The sequence below is a fragment of the Rhineura floridana genome, chromosome 7, assembly GCF_030035675.1.
Source record: "Rhineura floridana isolate rRhiFlo1 chromosome 7, rRhiFlo1.hap2, whole genome shotgun sequence".
NCBI lineage: Eukaryota > Metazoa > Chordata > Lepidosauria > Squamata > Rhineuridae > Rhineura > Rhineura floridana.
Window position 1 is genome coordinate 5,096,398 of NC_084486.1, and position 23,931 is coordinate 5,120,328.

Below are 23,931 nucleotides of genomic sequence, written 5' to 3' on the forward strand. Positions count from 1 at the left end.
GGATAAACTAGACCTCTCCTTGTGGTATAAAAATGTCTGGAACATTGCTATTCTGGGAAAAAAAACACTCTTTTATTTGCAATCATTCCAGGGATGAACTAAGTCCAATGCACTTCATCTTGTCTGTTATGGACATCATCCTGAACAGCAACTTTCATTGGCTTCCTGGGAAATTTGGAATTCTTGATTTACCTGTAGATGGCGTTTTGGTTTTGTGCACATGTTTAAGACTGTAAATCCATCCCATTTCTTATCTTTGTTGTTATTTTTGTGTTTTGTAGTTAGTTGTTTTATACCCGAAAAATCCAATAAAAATTGTTACAAAAAAATGAAAAGACAATACCCCACAAAATCATCATTAGTTTTCTGTTATAATAAAATTAAAATCGTTTCTAAACAGTTTGTAGTGTTTCCATGACATTTTTACTTCATTTTACTTTAAAATCTAGTTTTTGTTGTTTGTAATTGAAAATAAAAATCTTACCTTTTTAAAGGACCTAAAACTGTGTTGTTTACTCAATATGCATAAGGAAGGAGCAGGGTTTACTGCTCAGAAAAAGTCTACCTCCTCTGAATAAATGTTTTATGGCTCTGGGTGTTTGAGTATTGTCAAGCACACTTGACCCCTACCTCAAGGTTTCTTGGGGTAAAAATAACCCCACTTTACCATTGGGGTCAAAAGATATTCCCAAAACTGACAGTGTGATCCCCCCAAAAAAATCAGGATGAAGGTTAAGACAAGATTTTTGGCAAAACAGACTTTTAGTATTGCCAGTTCTGGATGTTGGCAATATTTATTTGTTATTACCTTTCCTCCAAAGAGCTCAAGGTGGCGTTCATGGTTCTTCTCCATTTTATCCTCATAACAACCCTGCAAGGTAGGTTAGGCTAAGAGACTGTGACTGGCCCAGAGTCATCCAGCAAGTGTAATGGCTGAGTGGGGATTTGAATCCAGGTTTCCCAGGTCCTAATCTAACCAGTCCACCATGCTGGCTCCTTTCATACCTTTCTTGCAAATATTTTGGGTCAAGAGCCCTGTGTATTTTAGTTTTTTTCAGAAGTTCTTCTTAGGTATATTAAGATAAATGGCTAATCTTATTCCTCATTTGCCTTTCAGACCTCTATGTCTATGCTGTGTTTGTATGTTCCATAGGCATAGTTGGTGTTCTGCTGTTCACTCTTGTTGTCCTCTGCCAGACGTTGATCAACAAAAAACATTCCCGTGGTGAGCGATGAAGAAACACCAAGATAGATAAATGTTTTTATGTGGCCAAATCCAAACCATGAGAAAGCATGATTCGTAGTCATGCCAAAGGAAATATTGTAGGAAATGTCTCCCCTTTCCCTAAAAATGTAACCTCTTCTCGGTTAATGTAAGTATTCCATCAGTTAGGAATGTTTCCTGTTGGGTGATAGGACTGTGAAGGTATCTGGATTACTGCTCAGCTTGGGTTTGCTCAAAGTAGTCTGTCAAATGGATTCTAGCAAGGAAAGACAGAAGCTCTCTTCAGGCATTCCTATATGGTTTAAAAAGGGATAGCCAACATCCAAGGCCCAAGGCTCCCCATGTGTTTTAGAACCCTAGAAAATCAGGCTTCTAGAACATGGGAGAGCATCCATGAATACAAGTTTATCTCATTGGGAGAAATATAACTTGTAACTTTAAGATAAATGCAGTTCTTTATTCTTATTCCCCCTTCTCTATAGTCATTATCCTTTACCTTTATAATTGGAATATTTTGCTTAACTAACATAGTACAGGAATACCCCGCATTAACGTATGCAATGGGTCCTCAGAGTGAGTACATAAACTGAAAATGTACTTATCGATGCATGTACTGCACTGCAATCGCCACTAGATGGCAGCGATGTCATGCCATTAAGTGTCCGTAAGTGCGAAGTGAGCGTGGGGAATGGTGGCGTATGGAGTATGTCCGTACTCGCGAGTGTATGTAAAACGAAGGTCCATAAAGGGGGGTATTCCTGTACTGTGATCAGTATATTAAGATATTGTTTTGATTTTGCAAATAGTATTTCTCTCTCTCTCTCAAATACAGGCATACCCCGCTTAATGTCGCTTCACTTAACATCGCCTTGCTATAACGTACATGCTCCATACGTCCCCATACCCCTCTTAATGTTTGCGCGCTTTGCAATAACGTACACTTTATTGGCATGACACCGCTGTCATCTAGTGGTGATTGTGTGCAGTACAAGTGAAAACAATCGCTTCACTTAAAGTTTATTTTCGCTTAAAGTATACTCTCCGGTCCCATTGCGAATGTTAAAGCGGGGTATGCCTGTACATTCAAAGCTTTGTTCTGACATTTTCCTGAGAAAATCCAGAAGGGGGAATTGTTGTTCTTGGATCAGACTATCCAAAGGTCTGGTGGCTTTGCCAAGCAAGCCCTGCTTCATGGGCCCACCCAGCTGGCCACTGCCTGACTGAGGACTTCTCCAGATTTGATTACCCTGTGCCTTTTCTCTGTTCCACCTTATTGATATTAGCATATGGTGTATAACTTGCAGTCCCGCAATTTGCAAGAAGAAGATGGCAATTGCTCACCTGCTTGTGAAGGGGATTATTTGCAATGCTACATTTAATACATAATGTGTTATTTTTATTGTATTTTTAATGTTCACCGCCCAGAGAGCTGTTGCTAGTCGGGCGGTATATAAGTTTAATTAAATAAATAAATAAATAAATAATTTAAAAAATCATTTTTCCTGCTTTCTTTCTCCACTGTTTTTCACAGTGAAACATTACTTGGTGAAGTGTTCCAAGAACAGGTAGGAAAAAGAACTTCAGTTAATTTGCAAATGCAGTTAATTTTGCTTATTTATCTCCAAATAGTTCATATGAATTGTTTTGTTTGTTTTCTGTTTAAAAAAACATATTGCTGCATAATTACAAAACTGTTTGACAACCTTTTCTTAAGTAGTTGTAGAACAAGCAGGCAGGAAAGAGTTAACTCCTCTTCTACCTTTCCCCACCAAGCTTGCATTCACATGGAGAGAAGCCCCTCTAATTCTCAGCTCTCACTTCTGATGAAGAATATTTTTATTTATTTATTTATTTGTTTGTTTGTTCCATTTTTAAACCGCCCATAGCGAATAGCTCTCTGGGCGGTGTACAAAAGGATTAAAATACAAAATATCATAATAAAAACAGCCGAACAATAATAAACACAAACAGAAACCACAGAATAGAACAGAATAGCTGTTACGCTGAGCTCCACAAGAGAAGTGTGTTTGCTCTTTCTGACTTAGTTCTTATTTCATGTGAAAAATGTTTAATATACTCCTAATGTAAATTCTAAAGCAAATGTCTCAGGTCGGAGCACTTGCACCCACCCCTTTACTAGTGGGCAAGCTATTTAGAACCTCAGTCATAGACATTATGGAAATTGAAGAAAAAGACCCTACCCATGGAACCAAGGAAGAAAAAACATAAACCTCCCAAAGCTAGCCAACACATCTTTTGGGGGCAGTGATCTCTTAACAGGGTGGGGGCAAAGTTAAACCCCTGGATGCTCAAATAGAAGCTATTCAGAGTTGGCCTGTGCCAACCAAGAAACAGGTCCAGTCATTCTTAGGCCTGGCTGGGTACTACAGGAGGTTTGTGCCTCAGTAGTAGTGTGGCCGCTCTCTTAACTGATTTGTGCAGGAAGCATCAACCTAACAAAGTTCAGTGGTCTGATCAATGCTAGGAGGCATTTGTTAGTTCAGTATCCCATCTTGAGAGTACCTAACTTTGATGCTCCTTTTGTAGTTCAAACGGATGCAAACTGGTTGTGCCTTGATGCAAACTGATGAGAAGGGGAATTTATTTATTTATTTATTACATTTATATACCGCCCCATAGCCAAAGCTCTCTGGGCGGTTTATAGCAATTAAAAACATTAAGAACAACTTTTAAAACGCAAAAAACAATTTAAAAACACAATTTAAAAAAATTAAAAATAATTTAAAAACACTTGCTAAAATGCCTGGGAGAAGAGAATTTGCATCGTATTGCTTTTCTTAGCAAAAAAGTTGCTCCCCAGGGAGAAAAGTTTAGCCACTATAGAGCAGGGGTGCTTAGCTATTTTTTTGGGCACTGCACAAACTTCACCCATATTTATGGGGAAGGCATTTTCAGTTGCAGACAGACCATTCACCACTTTGTTGGCTCTCCAGAATGAAGAATTCAGATCAGAAAGTTTTGTGTTGGAGATTAGACTTTGATTTTTCTATTTTTCACATTAAAGGCAAGGACAATGTCATTGCATACAGCTTGTCCCGTGCTTTTGCTTCTGATGACTAATTTTCTGGCTAAGTGACCCATTTTTGCTTTGACCTGAGTTGGCCTATCCCTGTTTAAACTTTTTAGATTTTCCTGTGTTTAGGATCTTTTATCTTTTAAGACTTGTATCAATTTTAAATAATAATATTTTAAATATATGTTAATCATGTGCTCATGTATGTAAAGCAGTTATGCAATTGTATTGTTATGTGCATAGTAATGATTCATGTATGTTTAGCTATTCATGATTTTTTACTCACTAAGATGAAAATGTGAGCTTCTTCACTCCCAGGGGTGCATGTCAGAAATAGCTAAGGTTGGGCTAAGAGTGACCAAAGTAAAATGGCTCAGCCAGAGAGAATTATGGGGTTTTTTTTGCAAATATCTTTGGGATGCTCAGTACTGGAAAAATTAAGGTGTTTTGTACCAGCCAGCTGCAGATTGTTATTCGAAGGGGGAGGCAGCTGAGCCTTATCTGCTTCCTGATATCAAAGTCAGGAGGTTTGAGTGCTGTAAACCAGAGTCTGGCCAGTGTGAACTTTTTGGCTATTCCATCATCATCAAAGAGGTGCCTGGATTGGATCATTGAAGGGGTGCCTGGATTGGCTAATTGGCCCTCTTGCTGTTGCCAGCAAAACCCCATAAAAAGAAGGGTGATTGTTCAGTTAGTTGTTCCTTTTCCATCCATCTTGACTTGCCTATGGACATTCTGTGGAAACCAGGCTCTTATACTTGTTGGCGTGTGTATTAGCTAGGCTGGTAAGCTTTGTTGTTTTCTTGTCTGTTGAACCTCTCACTTGTGTTTATGTTAGCGTTTACTATGCCTAATCCTGTTGAGGGTGATTGGGCTTAAAGGAATTTGTATGCTGCTCTTTTTATGTGCATCCTTATATCTTTTAATAAACTACCTCTTGCTACTGGTGTGGGTTACTTTGGGGCTTTGGCTCTAAATTCAGTCCTTGACCATGACATTACAGACTACTGATTATTATTCCAGCTTTAACATTCCAGGGCAAGGAGTGTAACCATAGCCCTTGCTCTTGGGGATCTTTGTCATTCTAGTGGGTACTCTGAGTTACCCTTACTCAGAGTGGAAAACCAGGTTAAGATGTGGTAGCAGTCTACCTACGTTGCAGGGTTGGCATTGGTTGCAACTCAACCCTGGTAAGCTGAGGCACGGGGAGTGTCTGCATGGGAACAATTGCCCAGGGGTTTGGGGATTGATATCAGAAAGAAAGAGGTCAGGGACCTGAGGGGTTTGGCCAGGGAACTTTGACAGTTCATAGCATATCATCAATCTACATGTTTCCTTACCTGTATAATATACTGATATGTTCTACATCCAAGAGTCGGAGTATCACTGACATGCAGACAATGGTCTGGGGTGTCAGGTCAGGTGCCATGTATTGCTCATTAAGAGGACAAAGGATTTGTGCTGTCTCCAACACAGCACTTCCAGCAACTGGGGGTGATTCCAAAAATCTGGATCTTCCTCTACCCAGAGTAACAGGACAAGATCAGAAGACCAGCTTTGAACATTCAGACTGAGAAACTTGATGCATGCTTTCAAGGATCTAAGATTAACTGTCTGAACTATGTTCCTTAGGCACATCTCATTCTTTCTTACCAGAATATGATTGCCCATAAACTCCAATAGCAAGTGACACTAACTAGAGGTGCTCTGGTTTCCATCCAGGCAGCCTCAGCAGCACATCCTCTTGAGAGGACTTCCACTTGTGGTTTGGGGACTTCACACAAATACTGAGATCTCCATACTGAGATCCTCGGTCACTCTTCATAAGAACTACAATGGTGCGTTGACATCTGATGATGCAGATACAAATGAAAATTGAAGAACTCCTAAGTGTGAGAGAGTTAATATGGCAGATATGGGTTATGTTAAGACTTTGGAGAAAAGAAGACCCTATTTTTAAAAAATAAACTTTAAATTAAACATTCTAGATAGGATTTTATGTGTTAGCTTTTCTTCTACGGCACTCTCCTCACTTCGCTTTCTCTTGCTTCCTAGCTTAGGGGAGACAGTCACCAGTGTGACAAGCTTGTCTGCAGTGCAATCTATACAAATCAAAAGGAAGAAGAAAGCTGAGCAGCCTCCTGCCATCCCAGCCAAAGGTGTGGTAAGCTAATGAGCAACATGCCATGAGAGTGTGGTTCAATGATTCCACAGAGGGGTTTTTAGTGTGCATTTGCTTGCAAAATGTGGAGTTGGATTAAGCTGATAATGTGCAGTTGGAAAAATGGGGTGGGGATGAGACATGTTAGGTATGTGTGTTTATTAAGCACTAAAATATGCAATATCAGGGTCAGCATGTACACAAATTATATTAGGGAAGAATGCACTCAGTTTTCATATTTTTCATATTTGTTTTCATTATGTTTTCAAATAGTAACAACAAAATGAAACCAATACAAACAATAGAACAACCAACATTCCTGGTGTGTATAAGAGCATAAACATTGTGCCACAAAGCTCAATTCGAAAATACAAGGTCAAATCTTTACTTCTTCAAGATCTTTGCACATGCCCCTGCCACAAGGAGGTATGTGTTAAGGGGGGATTACAGCCAGAGCCTAATCCATTTATATAACTAAAGAACAAAAACCAAGTACCGTCAAAATTGTCCTGTTTTGTAATCACTCTACAGTGCTGTGTGAGCCATTCAGACAAGGTTATCTCCCAAACATTGTCCATCTACCCCTTGCCATTCCAGTGACTTGAGATTTCTATACAAGCAGTGCCTAAAAGCATACAAATTAAATCTTCTTGAGTCACCAAAGGAGTCATATCACTCTCAATTGATAATAAGTCCACGACCGGATCAATAAGCGTGATAGCTGTTAAGACACTCTCTTCCAAAAGCACTGCACCACCTCAAACTCTCACATTCCTGTCAGGCCACAACCACACCAGTGCTTCAGAGAAAAATCTGGTACCATGCATGAAAAGCACACCAGTGTCTAGTGCCATCACATTAATAATTTCAGTGTGGCCTCCTGTATTCTGGCAGAATGGTTTTTAAGGGAGGTTTAGTCCAGACCTGCTCCCTCTGAGCATCATCTAGTTGCAAGCTTAATATATTTCATATATTAATACTAGAGATTTACAATTTCATTTGCTTCCATGGAAATTTGGACATCATAAACTCACAGTAGCTTGTTTTGCTCTTGGACATAGCTCTCCAGAATTAGTATAATTTTAAAATGAATAATTTGAATAATATGTATGAATAACAAAATATTTTATCCTTTTTTTCTTTTTCTTCCTGGGATTTTTTTGGATTGTATCACACAATAAAAATTATATATAGAAACTGACTTTTGAAGAAACCACCACAGATTCACTAATAGGCAAAAAACCTTGCAGTTTAAGAACGTACCTATAGCCGACAAATATTTCTATCAAACTTTAAAAAACAGGGAAATCGGGCAGCTATAGTGAATGCACCAGGGGAGCAGGAGACCTGACCTCCTCTCTGAGATATTGTACTGCCCTACAAATTTGTCAAAATGCAAACACGATTTGGGTTGGACTTTCACAGTCCAATCCACTTCCTGTGTAGCTTGGAAGAATTTGGTAACATGTGCCTCTGAGCATATGGCGAGTGGTGGAAACACCTGCCATCTCCAAAGATAGACAATTATATTTTTGTATGTTTGCTGGTGTGCTTACTTTGCTTCTTTTCAGTGTTACTACTGTTTCTACAGAGAATCTAACCTAGAAAATTATATTTCTCTCATTATTAATCCTGGAAATCTGTGTCAAAATTATTTTTATTATTTCAGAGCCTTTTTATTGGTCAATGTCATATGATGGTGAAGACAGCCTTTTGTGTTTCAAATTGGAGGTTATGTCCTATTTCTATTTTGGGTGCATTAACAGTTGAATCTGAAACTGCAATTTGATGTAAAATCAGACTGATTACAACATGTTGCTACTCTAGCTGTTGGAAAAAACAATCTTGGCCTCCCTGCTATGCTTAAACTACTCCACTGAAGGAAAGATGGGCATGGTCAATTAAAAACATAGAGCACACCTAGAATTTTGCTAGAATATATTTCACCTCCCACTGTTTTATCTTGTGCAAACTGAGACAGTCCTCATATCCATTGCAAACTATTCTGCAGAACAGTCAGTGCCATTATCCCACAATTGTTTCTGGAGCTTATTTTTTCAGTGTTGCAAAGTGTTGCGGTACTTCACATATTCACAGAAACAGAAGCATAAGAGAATGATTTACTATAGGAAACTTCACTAAAATTGCAAAGTAAATCAAACATATTTAAAGTGACTATCTGAACTATATCAACTGTTTTAATATTGTTGCTTCCTCCCTGCTAAAACAAGATCAGCACAGCACATGTCTTGTTTCTATTGTTTGGTGTGATTGCAGGTGTTTCCACCACTCACCATATGCTCAGAGGCACATGTTACCAAATTCTTCCAAGGTACACAGGAAGTGGATTGGACTGTGAAAGACCAACCCAAATGGTGTTTGCATTTTGACCAATTTGTAGGTCTGTACAATATCTCAGAGAGGAGGTCAGGTCTCCTGCTCCCCTGGTGCCCCTTTCTTTTCCAAAAGGAAAACATTGTAAACAGTATCATTCTTTTTCAGTTTCCCTCACCTTTTTATTTTACAGCAGACACATTTAGCCTACCACCCAAATTTAAACCAAAGCTGACCCTGCCCACATCTTCACCTGATCTTTATTTCACTTTAGACAGTCATGGCTTCTCCCAAAGAATCCTGGGAAGTGCAGTTAGTTAAGGGTGCTGAGAGTTGGAGATCCCCTGTTCCCTTCACAGAGCTTCAGTCAGAGCGGCAGACTATTAAACCACTCTGGCCATAGCAGAATAGCAGTCTCCTCTCAGCACCCTTCACAAACTACACTTCCCAGGATTCTCTGGGGGAAGCCATGACTGTCTAAAGTGAAATAGCAGTCTGGTGTGGGTGTGGTCCCTGATTAGGCAAGCCCAGCAGCTGTGAGTCTGGCTTTTAGAACACTGACAGTTGGCTCTTACTGAGCATGCCCAACATTATCATTGAATTCAAGGCTAAATTTCTTTAATTAAAAATCAGCCAGGCATTTTTTTTTAACTTTTAAACTGCAGACGATGAAGGTCAGAGTATGGGGCAAAGTCAGTAATAGGATTACAGGTACTCTGTGAACATAGCTGATTGTAATTAATTTCAGCAAATTATGAGAACTCTGTCAGAAAAAAAGTCCAAAAGGGGTCTGGTTTTTCTCTGTCTCTTTTTACTCGTTGAACTCTCTGTTCTCTCTAATTGTTGTGTGTATCACCATGAAAACTTAGATTGTTGTTAAGCAAGCGTTTCTCAGTTCAGGCCTATAAGTTTTGTAAGGTTTTGTTTTGAAATGAGTGTATGGGAAGCATCAGAATGGCATGGGGGGTATTTTCAATTGCGGTATGTGCTGGCTCTCATGGCTGTATAATACAGAAAGTAAGCAAAGAGCAAAGCAGGGTTTGTGTTCCTTTGTACTTTTTTTTGGTGGGGAGTCTGATGGTTAATTTGTGCAGTTGGAAAATCCTGCTTTTAAAAAAAAACTTGTAAAGAGGCAGTCTAGGCGAGAGTATTTGTGGGCTGAGTTCCTGAGTGTTCATAGTCTAGAACTGGTGATGAGCAGAACCCCCATTATGTTTCATTGTTAGTCTGGGGTTTCCCTCTTTCACATATTCTACTCTACCTGCATTCTGGTTTGTCTTGAAGAACTTAAAACGAATTCCAGAATTAGCAGATCTGCAAATCTGACAGTTTTCAGTTTGTATTTTTTTTTGTCATATACTGATATACAAGCATATGTGCACACCATGCAAATGTAAAATAAATAAAATAATTGATGAACCAGGATTTGTTTTTGTATCATGATTCATCAAAGTGTACATATGCTTGTCGACATTGCTGACCTGTAAGCCAGCCTTTCCCAACGTTGAGTCCACAGATGTTGTTGGACCATATGGTCCATATCCATGACCATTTTCCATGATGACTTTATACTTAACATTTTAGGATTGTGTCTGTCGTGTCCATGTGTTTAACTATGTTTAGTTATTTTGTTACATTGTTTCAGTGTGTTTGATATATGTTTTTAATTGTATACTGGATGTTTTTATGCTGTAAACCGCCCAGAGAGCTTCGGCTATTGGGCGGTATAGAAATATAATTAATAAATAAAATAAATAAATGACTTGGTTTAATGGGTGTTGGAGTCCAACAATGTCTGGGGACCTAGTGTTGAGTGAGTGAGTGAGTGAGTGAGTGAGTGGGAGGGAGGGAGGGAGAGGGAGAGGGAGGGGGGGCACCTGTGCATGGTGTTGCAGTGTGAAAAGTAGTATGGTTTGACATGTGAACCAGGCCTATATTGAATGCCTCTGGAGAAAAATGCTATATCTTGTGCTACTGAACTTTGGTAGTCACTATCTTTGATCGTTTACTAAAGAATAAATTTATTCCTTAATTTACTATATATTGGTACCCTATCCTCCTATCCTACCTCCAAGGACCTCACAGCGGCACACATTGGAGAGTCCCCATTTTATCCTTGCAACTAGTTGGTGGGGGAGGAGACAGAGAAAATGGCTACTTAAGGCCACCCAGATTGGTTATTGGTTGAGCAGGAATTTGGACTCCCAATAGAGCATTTTTTCCTCTTCAGAGGAAGCTGTTTAGATTCAAACCGCTTCATCCAGAGGAGGGAAATGCTTTGTTTGGAGGAAGCAGTTTGAATCCAAATCAGTCCCTGCAAATGGAATTTTAAGGGGCTCTCTGTAATGAATGATCAGCTGATCAGAGGTTACAGCAAGCCACTTTGATGGTATGTTCCCAGTGCCATCAGCTGATTGGTGCTAAAAGTGTTTCAAAGGAGATTGCAATAACCACTGATCAGTGTTTACAGCAACCTCCTTTGAACTTTGAAAGGTGTCATAAGAATTTAAGAAGAGCCTGCTGGATCAGGCTAGTGGCCCATCCAGTTCAGCATCCTGTTCTCACAGTGACAGATGCCTCTGAGAAGCCCGCAAGCAGGACCTGAGTGCAACTGCACTCTCCCCTTCTGCAGTTTCCAGCAACTAGAATTCAGAAGCATACCACCTCCAACTATGGAGACAGAGCATAGCCGTCATGGCTAGTAGACACCAACAGTCTTATTCTCCATGAATTTGTCTAATCTTATTTTAAAGCCATCCATGTAGGTGGCCATTACTGAGAGTGAATTCCATAGTTTAAATATGCGACAGAAGTACTTTCATCTGTCCTAAATCTTCCAACATTTAGCTACATTAATTCATTACGAATTCTAATGTTATGAGGGAGAAAAACTTTCCTCTATCCACTTTCTCCATGCCATGCATCACTTTATACACTTCTATCATGTCACCTCTAAACTGAAAAGCCCTAAATGTTGCATCCTTTCCTCATAGGGGAGTTGCTCCATCCCCTTGGTAATTTCAGTTGCCTTTTTCTGAACCTTTTCCAATTCTACAATATCCTTTTTGAGGTTAAGCAACCAGAGCTATACACAATATTCCAAATGTGGCCACACCATAGATTTGTATAACAGCATTATGATGTTGATAGTTTTACTTTACTTCCCTAATGATCCCTAGCATGGAATTTGCCTTTTTCACAGCTACTGCATACTGGGTCAACATCTTCATCAAGATATCTGCTAAACCCCAAGGTCTCATTCTTGGTCAGTCACCGCATGTTCACACCCCATGAGAATTAAGATTTCTTTGCTCTGATATGCATAACTTTACACTTTTTTACATTGAATTGCATTTGCCATTTTACCACCAATTCACTCATTGGAAAGGGCCTTTTGCAATCCCTTTTTGGTTTCACAACTGTGAACTATTTAGTATCATCAACGAACTTGGCCACCTCACTGCTCACCACTAACTCTAGATTGTTTATGAACAAGTTAAAAAGCACATGTCCTAAAACTGAGCCTTGGGGAACCCCACTTTCTCCATTTCTTCATTGGAAGAACTGTCCATTTATTCCTATTCTCTGCTTTCTGTTTCCTAGCCAGTTTCTAGTCCACAAGAGGATCTCTCCTCTTACTCCATGACTCTTAAGAAGTCTTTAGTGAGGTACCATGCTGAATGTTTTTTGAAAGTGAACTGGATTACCTCTATATGCTTGTTGACACTCTCAAAGAACACTAATAAGTTAGTGAAACAGGACTTACCTTTGCAGAAGCCATGCTGGTTCTACTTCAGCAAGACTTGTTCTTCTATATGCTTGGTCATTTTATCTTTAAAAATATTTTCCACCAGTTTTCCTAGGACATATATTAACTGTCCTGTAACTTCCAGGATCCCTCTGGATCCCTTTTTAAATTTTGTTGTGACATTGGCCACTTACTAGTCCTCAGGTATGAAGGCAGCTCTGTGGGGCATGTTACATTTTTGTTGGAAGATCAGCAATTTCACATTTGAGTTTTTTGACAACTCTGGGGTGGATGTCATCTGGACCTGGTGATTTGTCAGTCTTTCTTGTCTATGAAGCCTAAATCTCTCGTCACCACCGTTTGCTTCAGTTCTTTGGACTCCCTTCCTGCAAAGGTTAGTTCAGGCACAGGGATCTGTCCTATGTCCTCCACTGTAAAGACACATGCAAATAATTCATTTAGCTTCTCTGCAATCTCCTTATGCTGCTTTAGCACACCTTTGATTCCCTTTTCATCCAAGGGTCCAAAGGCCTCCCTAGACAGTCTCCTGCTTCTAATGTACTCACATAATTTTTTTGTTAATGGTCTTTATGTATTTAGAATTGTTAAATTCTTTTTTAGCATCCTTTATTTCTGCATGCGTTTCTTTTGACAGAGTTTGTGTCCCTTGTCATTGTGTCCAAATGACAAGACTTCCGTTTTTTGAAGGAAACCTTCTTGCCTTTAATAGCATATTTGACTCTGCTCATTAACCATGCTGGCATCCTCTTGGACTTGGGTACCTTTCCTGCTCTATATACTCCAGCTGAGCTTCTAGTATTGTGTTTTTAAACATATCCCATGCATTTGGAAGTGATTTGACACTCTTGCCTTTGCCTTTCAGCTTTCTTTTTAATCAATCCTTTCATTTTGGGGAAGTTTCCTCCTATGAAGTCAAAGGGAACTGCATTGGATTTGGCTATGTTTAGCACTATGCTTACTGCTTCCCAAACAGTTTGACAACACATCTCATCTTGCACCAGGACCTGGGCACCACTTAAGATTAAGTCCAGGGTTGCCGCCCCACTGGTCGGTTCTATGACCAACTGTTCTAGGGCACAGTCATTTAGGGTATCTAGAAATGTTACCTTTTTGTCAACTCGAACACATATGTTACCTTTTTTTGTCTTGAACACATATGTAACTGGTCTATGTCAGAATAGTTGAAATCATCCATTGCTACAACATTTCCTAGTTTGGATGCTTCCTTAATTACATTTTTCATCTCAAGATCTCCCCGAGCATTTTGATCAGGGGGACGATAGAACATCTCCAGCACAAAATCACTCTTTGGACCCACCCACCACCCACAATGATTCTGTGGAGGAGTCTGCCTTTCTAGCTTGCTGGATTCAATGCCCTCTTTCATAAAAAGATACCATCTCCAATATGTCCTTTCTTGTCCCTGTCTTTCCAATTTAGTTTATATCCAGGGATAACCATGTTCCACTGGTTATCTCCATTCCATGAGGTTTCCTTATGCTATTCTCTAAGTGCTATTTCTTAAGATCAAGCACTCCAGTTCTCCCATGTTGGTTCAGAAACTTCTAACATTACCATATAAGCGCTTGTATATAGTGTTTCTCTTTAAGTGTCTTTGGCACTTTTGTTTGGGCCTGTGGTTCTTTAGCCCCTCTCAATTGCTATCCTACGCCCCTGCACTAACAATGCCTACCCCATTTAACTGTTCATCATTTTTTTGGTCTTTATTTCAGAGGGGAGGTTTGTTCCAAAACAGACACTCCTCAGCTTCTTTCCCCCTTCATTCAGTTTTAAAGCTGCTCTGCCACCTTTTTTATTTTAAGAGCCTGCAGTCTTCCATCCGAGTTCAAGTGGAGCCTGTCACTTTTGTCCCCAAATTTTCTTTTTTTTTTTACAATAATTTTTATTCAAATTTTCATAAAACATACAAAACAAAATCATAAAACATTCAAAGACAAAAAACAAAACAAAACAAAAATGATTAAACAAAAAAATAAAATGTTGACTTCCCATTTGTCGCAGATCAAATCAGTTATAGGTCTACAATATATAACAATCCTGTCTCTTAAATTATATTATGAAATCACTTTCCTCCAGTAGTTATCTTAATTAATCATCAAATCTCATAAACATTACTTTATTCTTTCCACAAAAAGTCAAAGAGAGGTTTCAATTCTTTAAGAAATATATCTATCAATTTTTCTCCAAATATGTCGATTAATCCATCTCGTTAATAATAATAATAATCTTATTGTCATAACCATAGTCCAAATAAACATATCGATTAATCCATCTCATCAAAATCTGTTAGGTCCAATAATTTCAATAGCCATTATTCCATTATCCCTATTAATTCCATCTTCAATAGTCCTGTTAAGTCCAGTAATTTCAGTGTCCAATCTTCCATTATCAGTATTCCATAATAATCTTGCTGTCATAGCCATAGTCATATAATAAGAGTCTGATGGGAATTTCCTCTATCCCAAATATTTTCTTGCCATCAATTCTGAATAAGTTGCTGAAATATTGTTGTAAAGTCATATCTCTGTTCTTCTTTTTTACAAAATGCACTGGCTCATCTCTTGAGAGTTTTTCCATTGTCACATGGCTGCAGTTAATTCCATAGATTTTCTCTATATCAAGCTCCATCACGTCATTCCAGTCCAGAAGATTATCCAAGCCATTGATAACTTTATCTCTAATATCTTCATTAATTTCTTCAGAGATAACGTTAAATTCCAAACAGTAGATTTTATTTCTAATATCCATAAACTCCAGATCTTTTTCCAATTCCACATTTGTTCCAATCTCCAGGGCTTGTATCTTCCCTTTATTTTTTCTTTTCTCATCTCTGATCTCATTCTCCTCTCTCACAGGATCCCCTATTTCTTTAAGCTCCTGCGTCATTTTGCTCAGTTCAATTTTCAGCTCCTTACTGCCCTGTCGCAGGGTTTGTTTCGTTATCTCAATCTCATCCATTATTTTCTGAAACATAATTACTTCCAGATTCTCAGCCACTTTCTTGATTGCCATTTTTAAAACCACGAAAACAAAACAAAACAAAAATAAAGAAGAACCACTTCTTATTTCAGCAACAATTGGGTTAATATTCCAGGCTTGATGACATCACAGTATAAACAGAGCAGCCTGCCTTATCTCTCTATGTTCAAGAATACAAAACAAATTTAGTTCCCAGCATCAAAACAGTTAGTGGCGTCGTGAAGAAGCAGATTCGTCAAAATAAAATAGACCAAAAAGAGAATAGTCCCAGACAATATAATGTTCCTCGGAATAGAAATCCCTCTTCTGTTTATATCTTTAGAATGCACTTCCAGGACAGCTTTTTGCAATAGAAACAGAGATAAGCTGTTAATTTCGTGAATAACAGAGAAGAGTTATAGCTCACCCAGAAGTTCTTTAAAGCTGATTCATTTGACAAATCTCTTTTTGCTGCAACAATTTAAACCAAGTAAAAAAAAAGAATAGAAAGAAGGGTGCTTGCCTGTTAGTCCGTTTTCTCTTTGAAGAAAAGATAAACGTATCGCATTAATCAGATAGAGCTTGTTCCGAAGTCCATCCGGCATTGCTGGCTGGACCTTTTCTCATAAATTAATGAAATCCAGTCCTCCCAACAAAAACAGGCTTTTGAGGTTGATCTCTACGTTTCTCCCTACCCGGGAGGAATTTCATCAGTCAAAAAAAAAAAATGTTCTGACTGATTTATATCTGAATAAGCTTCTTTTGAGGCGGGAGCCCGTCTCAAAAGCAGGCACAAGCAAAGTCACCCTTCCCCGTCCCCAAATGTTCTTCAGTGCCTAACAAATCCAAACCCCTCTTCTCAACACCATAGTCTCATCCACGCCTTGTCCAGTCATGACAAAGAAGCAAAGTTTCTAGATATTCTAAATGACTATTCCCTAGATCAGTTGGTCATGGAACCGACCAGAGGGACGGCAACCCTGGACTAAATCCTCAGTGGGGACCGGGACCTAGTGCGAGATGTAAGTGTTGTTGAACCGATTGGGAGCAGTGACCACAGTGCTATTAAATTAAACATACATGTAACTGGCCAATTGCCAAGAAAATCCAACACGGTCACATTTGACTTCAAAAGAGGAAACTTCACAAAAATGAGGCGATTGGTAAAAAGAAAGCTGAAAAACAAAGTCCAGAGGGTCACATCACTCGAAAATGCTTGGAAGTTGTTTAAAAACACTATATTAGAAGCTCAACTGGAGTGCATACCGCAGATCAGAAAAGGTACCGCCAGGGCCAAGAAGATGCCAGCATGGTTAACGAGCAAAGTCAAGGAAGCTCTTAGAGGCAAAAAGTCTTCCTTCAGAAAATGGAAGTCTTGTCCGAATGAAGAAAATAAAAAAGAACACAAACTCTGGCAAAAGAAATGCAAGAAGACAATAAGGGATGCTAAAAAAGAATTTGAGGAGCACATTGCTAAGAACATAAAAACCAACAACAAAAAATTCTATAAATACATTCAAAGCAGGAGACCATCTAGGGAGACAATTGGACCCTTGGATGATAAGGGAGTCAAAGGTGTACTAAAGAACGATAAGGAGATTGCAGAGAAGCTAAATGAATTCTTTGCATCTGTCTTCACAGTGGAAGATATAGGGCAGATCCCTGAACCTGAACTAACATTTGGAGGAAGGGATTCTGAGGAACTGAGACAAATAGTGGTAACGAGAGAGGAAGTTCTAAGCTTAATGGACAATATAAAAACTGACAAATCACCGGGCCCGGATGGCATCCACCCGAGAGTTCTCAAAGAACTCAAAGGTGAAATTGCTGATCTGCTAACTAAAATATGTAACTTGTCCCTCGGGTCCTCCTCCGTGCCTGAGGACTGGAAAGTGGCAAATGTAAAATTATGCATATTGGAGCAAAAAATCTTAATTTCACATATACGCTCATGGGGTCTGAACTGGCGGTGACCGACCAGGAGAGAGACCTCGGGGTTGTAGTGGACAGCATGATGAAAATGTTGACCCAGTGTGCGGCAGCTGTGAAAAAGGCAAATTCCATGCTAGGGATAATTAGGAAAGGTATTGAAAATAAAACAGGCAATATCATAATGCCGTTGTATAAATCTATGGTGCGGCCGCATTTGGAATACTGTGTACAGTTCTGGTCGCCTCATCTCAAAAAGGATATTATAGAGTTGGAAAAGGTTCAGAAGAGGGCAACCAGAATGATCAAGGGGATGGAGCAACTCCCTTACGAGGAAAGGTTGCAGCATTTGGGGCTTTTTAGTTTAGAGAAAAGGCGGGTCAGAGGAGACATGATAGAAGTGTATAAAATTATGCATGGCATTGAGAAAGTGGATAGAGAAAAGTTCTTCTCCCTCTCTCATAATACTAGAACTCGTGGACATTCAAAGAAGCTGGATGTTGGAAGATTCAGGATAGACAAAAGGAAGTACTTCTTTACTCAGCGCATAGTTAAACTATGGAATTTGCTCCCACAAGATGCAGTAATGGCCACCAGCTTGGATGGCTTTAAAAGAAGATTAGACAAATTCATGGAGGACAGGGCCATCAATGGCTACTAGCCATGATGGCTGTGCTCTGCCACCCTAGTCAGAGGCAGCATGCTTCTGAAAACCAGTTGCCGGAAGCCTCAGGAGGGGAGAGTGTTCTTGCACTCGGGTCCTGCTTGCGGGCTTCCCCCAGGCACCTGGTTGGCCACTGTGAGAACAGGATGCTGGACTAGATGGGCCACTGGCCTGATCCAGCAGGCTCTTCTTATGTTCTTATGTTCTTAAGCTTTGCCTGTCTAGCTTGCCCTGCACATGGAACTGGTAGCATTTCAAAGAAAGCTACCTTGGAAGTCCTTGCTTTAAGCATCCTTCCTTGAAACCTAAATTTTGCTTCCAGGATATTTCCCCATGTCATTGGTGCTAATCTGCTCAACCACTATCCCCAGCACTATCTACCAGGCTGTCTAGATGACAGGTGATATCCATAACCTTCATGCCAGGCAGTCAAATCATCTTGTGGTCTGCATGCTCATCACACACCCCATTATCTATCTTCCTAATGATTGAATCACTCACTACCAGGATTCCTCCACTCCCTGGAGAAGGATCCTTGGCGCTGCTCATCCTCCAAGGAATGGGTCCCTTCTTTTTCCCTCTTCCTCAGGATGACACTCTCCTTCTGCAAAGCTCTCATTCTCCATGATAGTGGGAAGTGGGATATAGCTATAATGTCCCTGAAGGCTTCATCCACCAGCCTCTCTCAGCTTTTTCAAGTCAGCCACCCTGGCCTCAAAGAAACAAACTTGTTCCCAGAGAGCCAGGAGCTCACTGCACTGACAGCACAACCCATGACTTCTGTCCAACATGCAGATATACGTGTGACAGTGCAAAACACTGGAAAGCTGCCATACTTTCCAGCATAATTCCTACCAGTATAATTGTTTTTGTAGTTTATTGAGTTACTTTATTAAAAGGTTACATTTTATTCAAGAGACACAGCCAGAGTGGTGTGCCCTGACCTCCTTGCCCTGCTGCTAAATTCATCTTGGTGCTTTGTCCCTGGGGCTGTTCTAACTCATGGAGTGGGCTCCCTTGCTCAGCTGTCCTAAAAATATATGCCTGACTGGTTCCTCTCAGCTGCTAGTACAGCCAATGAGATGAGGGTATGTGTTCAAATTCCTAACTGAAGGAATTTGAAAAGTCAGTAGGAGTCAGGGTAATTTGGCCCCTGGCAATGGGGGGTAAACACTTAGTGTAGATTAAATGCACAATGGGTGGTGAGTTAACTTCCTGGGAAAGTTTTCTTTCCTTCCTTCTTCATGTTTGATTCACAAAACCTAACTTGTTTTTATCTGACCCCCCCCATATTTTTACTAAGCAGAACACACTTTTTAAAGTTAAAGGTGCCCTGTAGCTTTAAGTGGGAATTTGCACTCTAGATTTATTAGTTGGACTGGTTTTGGACTGGTTTTAAACTGATCTGAAATCTAAATTTTTCAGCTGAGTCTTTTCTCACCTACAAAAACTGCCTAACCTTTTTTAGTGTAAGAAAACTGAAGTCTAATGCTGAGCTTGTTTTTAAAGGCTAAGGCTACCTTTTTACAATCTAGGCTGTCTCACTAATTTGAGCTATATGTGGGCTTATCCACATGGGAGCATTTCTTCATAGCAAATACACTGTTTTCACTGCCATAATAGATGTGCAAGATTTGCATACTTCATGCTTAATGGTAGCTTCAAATTCATTGCTTTCCATTCACACAAGTAGGCGTTCCTCTAGGAAAGATTTGTGTCACTGTTTCCTTGTGGGCCTGCCCTCTAATTTTACATTTTTACCCCCTCCAGTTACTGGGCATGTGCAATATTTCCACTCCCTCCTGCCGCCACTGTTTCCTGAAACCGCTTTGGCAGTTGAAAAGAAGATAACTCACAGGCACCCTCTTTCTCTGCTGCCCCTTCTTTTTCTGAGTTAATTTTTCCCTGCTGGAAGAACAAATCAACATAATATTGATATTTTAAATAAAATATCAATATCAATATTTTGAGGAAAATATCAATATCTTCCCAAAATATCATTGTTAATATTGATATTTTTGAGGTGACTCTTTAAAAAGGGGGGGGGAATCAGAAACCAGGAGCAGAGAGATGTTACTTTAAAATTCTCTCCACAGATAGAGAATATGAGAAAGAATGATAAAATCCTGTGGCAATTCCCATTGCTAGTTACAAGGAAAGAAGGAAGTTTACCAGGGAGAAAGGGAGGAAAGAAGGGAGGGCTGCAGCAAACTGTGAAGGAGGAAGGACTGAGCAGTCGGGAGTTGCTGGATAAACCACCAGAAACAAAGTGGAATTCTTGGGAGAGTTAGTGGGCAGAGAAAGGGGAATAGCTGAAAGTGACGATTCACCCGCCCACTAAAAACCATCAAAGCAAAGACGTGTGGAGCGAAGTGGAGCTGTATTCTTCTAAATTTTTCGTATTATCAGCGGATTGGTTAGTATAGATATACGGGGGGGGGACTGCATGATAGCTTCTGTTTGTCAGTAATGTCATGTGAACCATGCAAATTAAAAGATGAAAACGCACAGTAAACCACCACATAGATGAACCCTTCATATGTTTGTGAAGGTTTTCCTTTTAACTCCTTCCCCAAAATTGGTCCAGTTTGCTTTGACCCCTCAAGCTTCTCTGCTGGGGTAGGGCTGTAAACTAGGTTTTTTCAGGCTTCCTTCCTCTAGAATTTAGCTCCTGAGTCTGGCTTCTAGCACACAGTGCCATTACTGTATCCTGACTAGTCTGAGTGATTACTTTAATTAAATAAACAAATAGGTGTTAATTACCCTTGAAGTTTTCTCACTAAGACAGGCGCACCATTGGCTTGGGCTCCTTCTAGCTTGTGGAGCAGGCTCCCTTGATAGACAGTCTTGAATTTATATAAATCAATCAGCTGATGGCATTATGATGTCAGATGATTGAAGGTAGGCAGTCCCATGAGGAATGAGGAATCGGGTCTTCCGGCCAGATCCAGATCCTCATCCCTGGTCTATCTTCTGCTACAGTAGCACCCATGCAAGATCAGCTCCAGGACAACCCAGTTTTGGCCCCAATCCAACTGTACCTTACCCACACACAGCAACTGGAGCTGCATGGAGTCTTCAAAAACTAATAATTGTGCAATGCTGTTGCTCGAAGGAGTGATGGAATATCAGGGGACTGGAAACAAAGCCTGATGAGATGAGGGTATGTGTGAAAGAACTGGGCATATTTAGATTGGAGAAGAGAAGACTGAGGGGGAAACTGAGCACTCTTCAAGTACATGTACAGAGGAGGGCTGCGATCAATTGTCCTAAAGTGCAGGACACGGAATAATGGGCTCAAGTTGCAGGAAGCCAGATTTTGACTGAACATCAGGAAAAACTTCCTAACTGTTAGAGCCATACAACAATGGAACCAATTACCTGGAGAGGTAGTGGGCTCTCTGACACTGGAGGCATTCAAGAGGCAGCTGGACAGCCATCTGTTGGGAATGCTTTGATTTGGATTCCTGCATTGAGCAGGGGGTTGGACTTGATGGCCTGATAGGCCCCTTCCAACTCTACTATTCTACGATCCTCCCAGGCACAATTACTGATTTCTCAGAAGGGTTCCACAAAACAGGGAGAAGATTCTGTGCAGGTGTTTCCTAACTTGACTGCACATGGATGTTTTGGATTGCAGATGGCCCCTCGATGGATCAGGGTTTTTCTAGCAGATGATAGAGATTGCTAAACAATAGGCTGGCAGTGCATTTTTGAGCACAAACTGCATTTGATCTGGAGCACAGTTAGCCTTCCCTTTCCATTATTTTGGCTGGCTTTCTGTGAGCCAAAGCTTATGAATGTTGTTGAAGGAACCCAGTTCACAGAAATAGAAGTAATTTCCCACTGTGCTCTTCTTTTTTTACAGCACCAATATCCAACACTTTCTCTAATCCTAAGCTTCTGAAACCGCAAAGGAAAATCCTCCTGGTAAGTAGCCCCACAAAGACTTGTCCATTCTGGTTTGAATCCCCACCTAGCCACGAAGCTCACTGGGTGACCTTGGGCCAGTCACTGCCTCTCAGCCTCATGAAAACCCTATTCACAGGGTCGCCATAAGTCAGAATCGACTTGAAGGCAGTACATTTACTTTTATAGTGGGAATGGAATATATATATTTAAGTATAAAGGTAAAGGTGTCCCCGCACTTATAGTGCGAGTCATTTCAAACTCTTAGGGTGACGTCTTGCAACGTTTACCAGGCAGACCGTATATATGGGGTGGAATTGCCAGTTCCATCCCTGGCCTTTCTTTACCCCCCAGCGTATGTTGGGTACTCATTTTACCGACCACGAATGGATGGAAGGCTGAGTGGACCTCGACCCCTTTTACCGGAGATTCGACTTCCTCCTTCCATTGGAATCGAACTCCGGCTGTGAGCAGAGCTTCGGCTGCGTTACTGCCGCTTACCACTCTGCGCCACGGAGGATCCTATATTTAAGTATACATTTTGAGTATTTTAAGAATGGTTGCAGACAAACTGGAACAGGTTCAGAGGAGGGTAACAATGATGATCAGGGAACTGGAAACAAAGCCCTATGGGGAGAGACTGAAAGAACTGGGCATGTTTAAGCTTGAGAAGAGAAGACCCTTCACAGAGGAGTACCAGGATCTCTTCTCTATCATCCCAGAGTGCAGGACATGAAATAATGGGCTTAAGTTGCAGGATGCCAGATTGTTACTGAACATCAGGAAAAATGTCCTAACTGTTAGAGCTGTATGACAGTGGAATAAGTTAGTTAGGTGGGCTCTCCAGCACTGGAGCCATTCCAGAGGCAGCTGGACAGGCACTTGTCAGGTATGCTTTAATTTGGATTCCTACATTGAGCAAACTCTACAATTCTGTAATTCTATGATTTTTCCAAAAGAAGTTCTGGGTCTGCCTAAAATAGCAGGAAATACTTGGTATAAAAGATGACCAGACTTTTGTGATCCATGCTCAGTGTTCTTGTCTGTCAGCTTTGGTAGAACTAAGGAAGGATTTTTTTTAAAAAAAACACCACACTTGGAATTTTTCAGTAACTGGAGTGGCTCCTGCCTCTTCCCTCATCTGAATTTTTGCATGTTTATCTCAAAGGTCTGAAGGAGACATATAATTGCATTCAGCTGAACTCAGAAGCCTCTGTGTTATCAGGGTTGCCAATCTCAAGAAGGCTCTAAGCCTGGGGCTGGGCATGTTGGGTCTCTGTGTGTGCCCCAACTCCTCTGCACAATTTTAAGCCTTGTGTGTTTAGGCAAGTTCCCGAAGAGGGTTCATTAATTTTGGCCCTGAATTATGTGAGTTCTAAGGAGCTGCCAAGACAATTTCTTCCCCAGCATTTCTTGAGCTAGTCAAGTAGGGTAATTGGGATTGGGGAAGAGGAAGAACATAAAGAGAGACCTGCTGGAGCAGCCAAAGGGTGGGTGAGCGGGCGGGCAGGCAGGCAGGCGGGCGGGTGGAGGGGAAGCAAGTGGGTGGGGGGGCAAGCAGGCAGGTGGGCGGGTGGAGGAGTGGGTGAGCAGGTAAGCGGGCAGGCAGAGGGGCGGGTGGAGGGGCGGGCAGGCGGACAGCTCCCTCTCTGCAATCCACAGCAGATGCCAGCAGATGCCAGGGATTGAATCTGGGACCTTCTGCATACAACGCTGTGGCCCTTTCCCATTGGCCCGCCCATTTCTTCCAATGATTCATAGGTGCTTGTGTTGCTGCTGAATGAACCTAGTGAATACCACTGCAGACACTCCTCTTTGGTGAGATGGTTGGTGACTCTTAAAACCACCTGCGGAAAGGGGAGAGGCTAGTGAACACTTTCCCTTCCCGACATTTGCTTGTTTGCAACTGCCCTCCCCAACCTGCTTT

At 40.7% G+C, this 23,931-nt stretch overlaps 1 protein-coding gene across 2 annotated transcripts in view; it reads left to right on the forward strand.

Annotated features, from left to right (window-relative positions):
- VSTM4 (V-set and transmembrane domain containing 4) overlaps positions 1-23,931 on the forward strand; it is an 89,346-nt gene that overhangs the window by 59,808 nt on the left and 5,607 nt on the right. Inside the window, exons 4-7 of one of the 2 annotated variants that reach the window (XM_061634763.1) lie at positions 1,118-1,225; positions 2,757-2,790; positions 6,315-6,418; positions 21,964-22,025. In XM_061634763.1, the coding sequence (XP_061490747.1) occupies positions 1,118-1,225; positions 2,757-2,790; positions 6,315-6,418; positions 21,964-22,025 (308 nt within the window). The remainder of the gene's footprint in view (positions 1-1,117; positions 1,226-2,756; positions 2,791-6,314; positions 6,419-21,963; positions 22,026-23,931) is intronic. The other variant, XM_061634764.1, reaches the window with a different exon arrangement.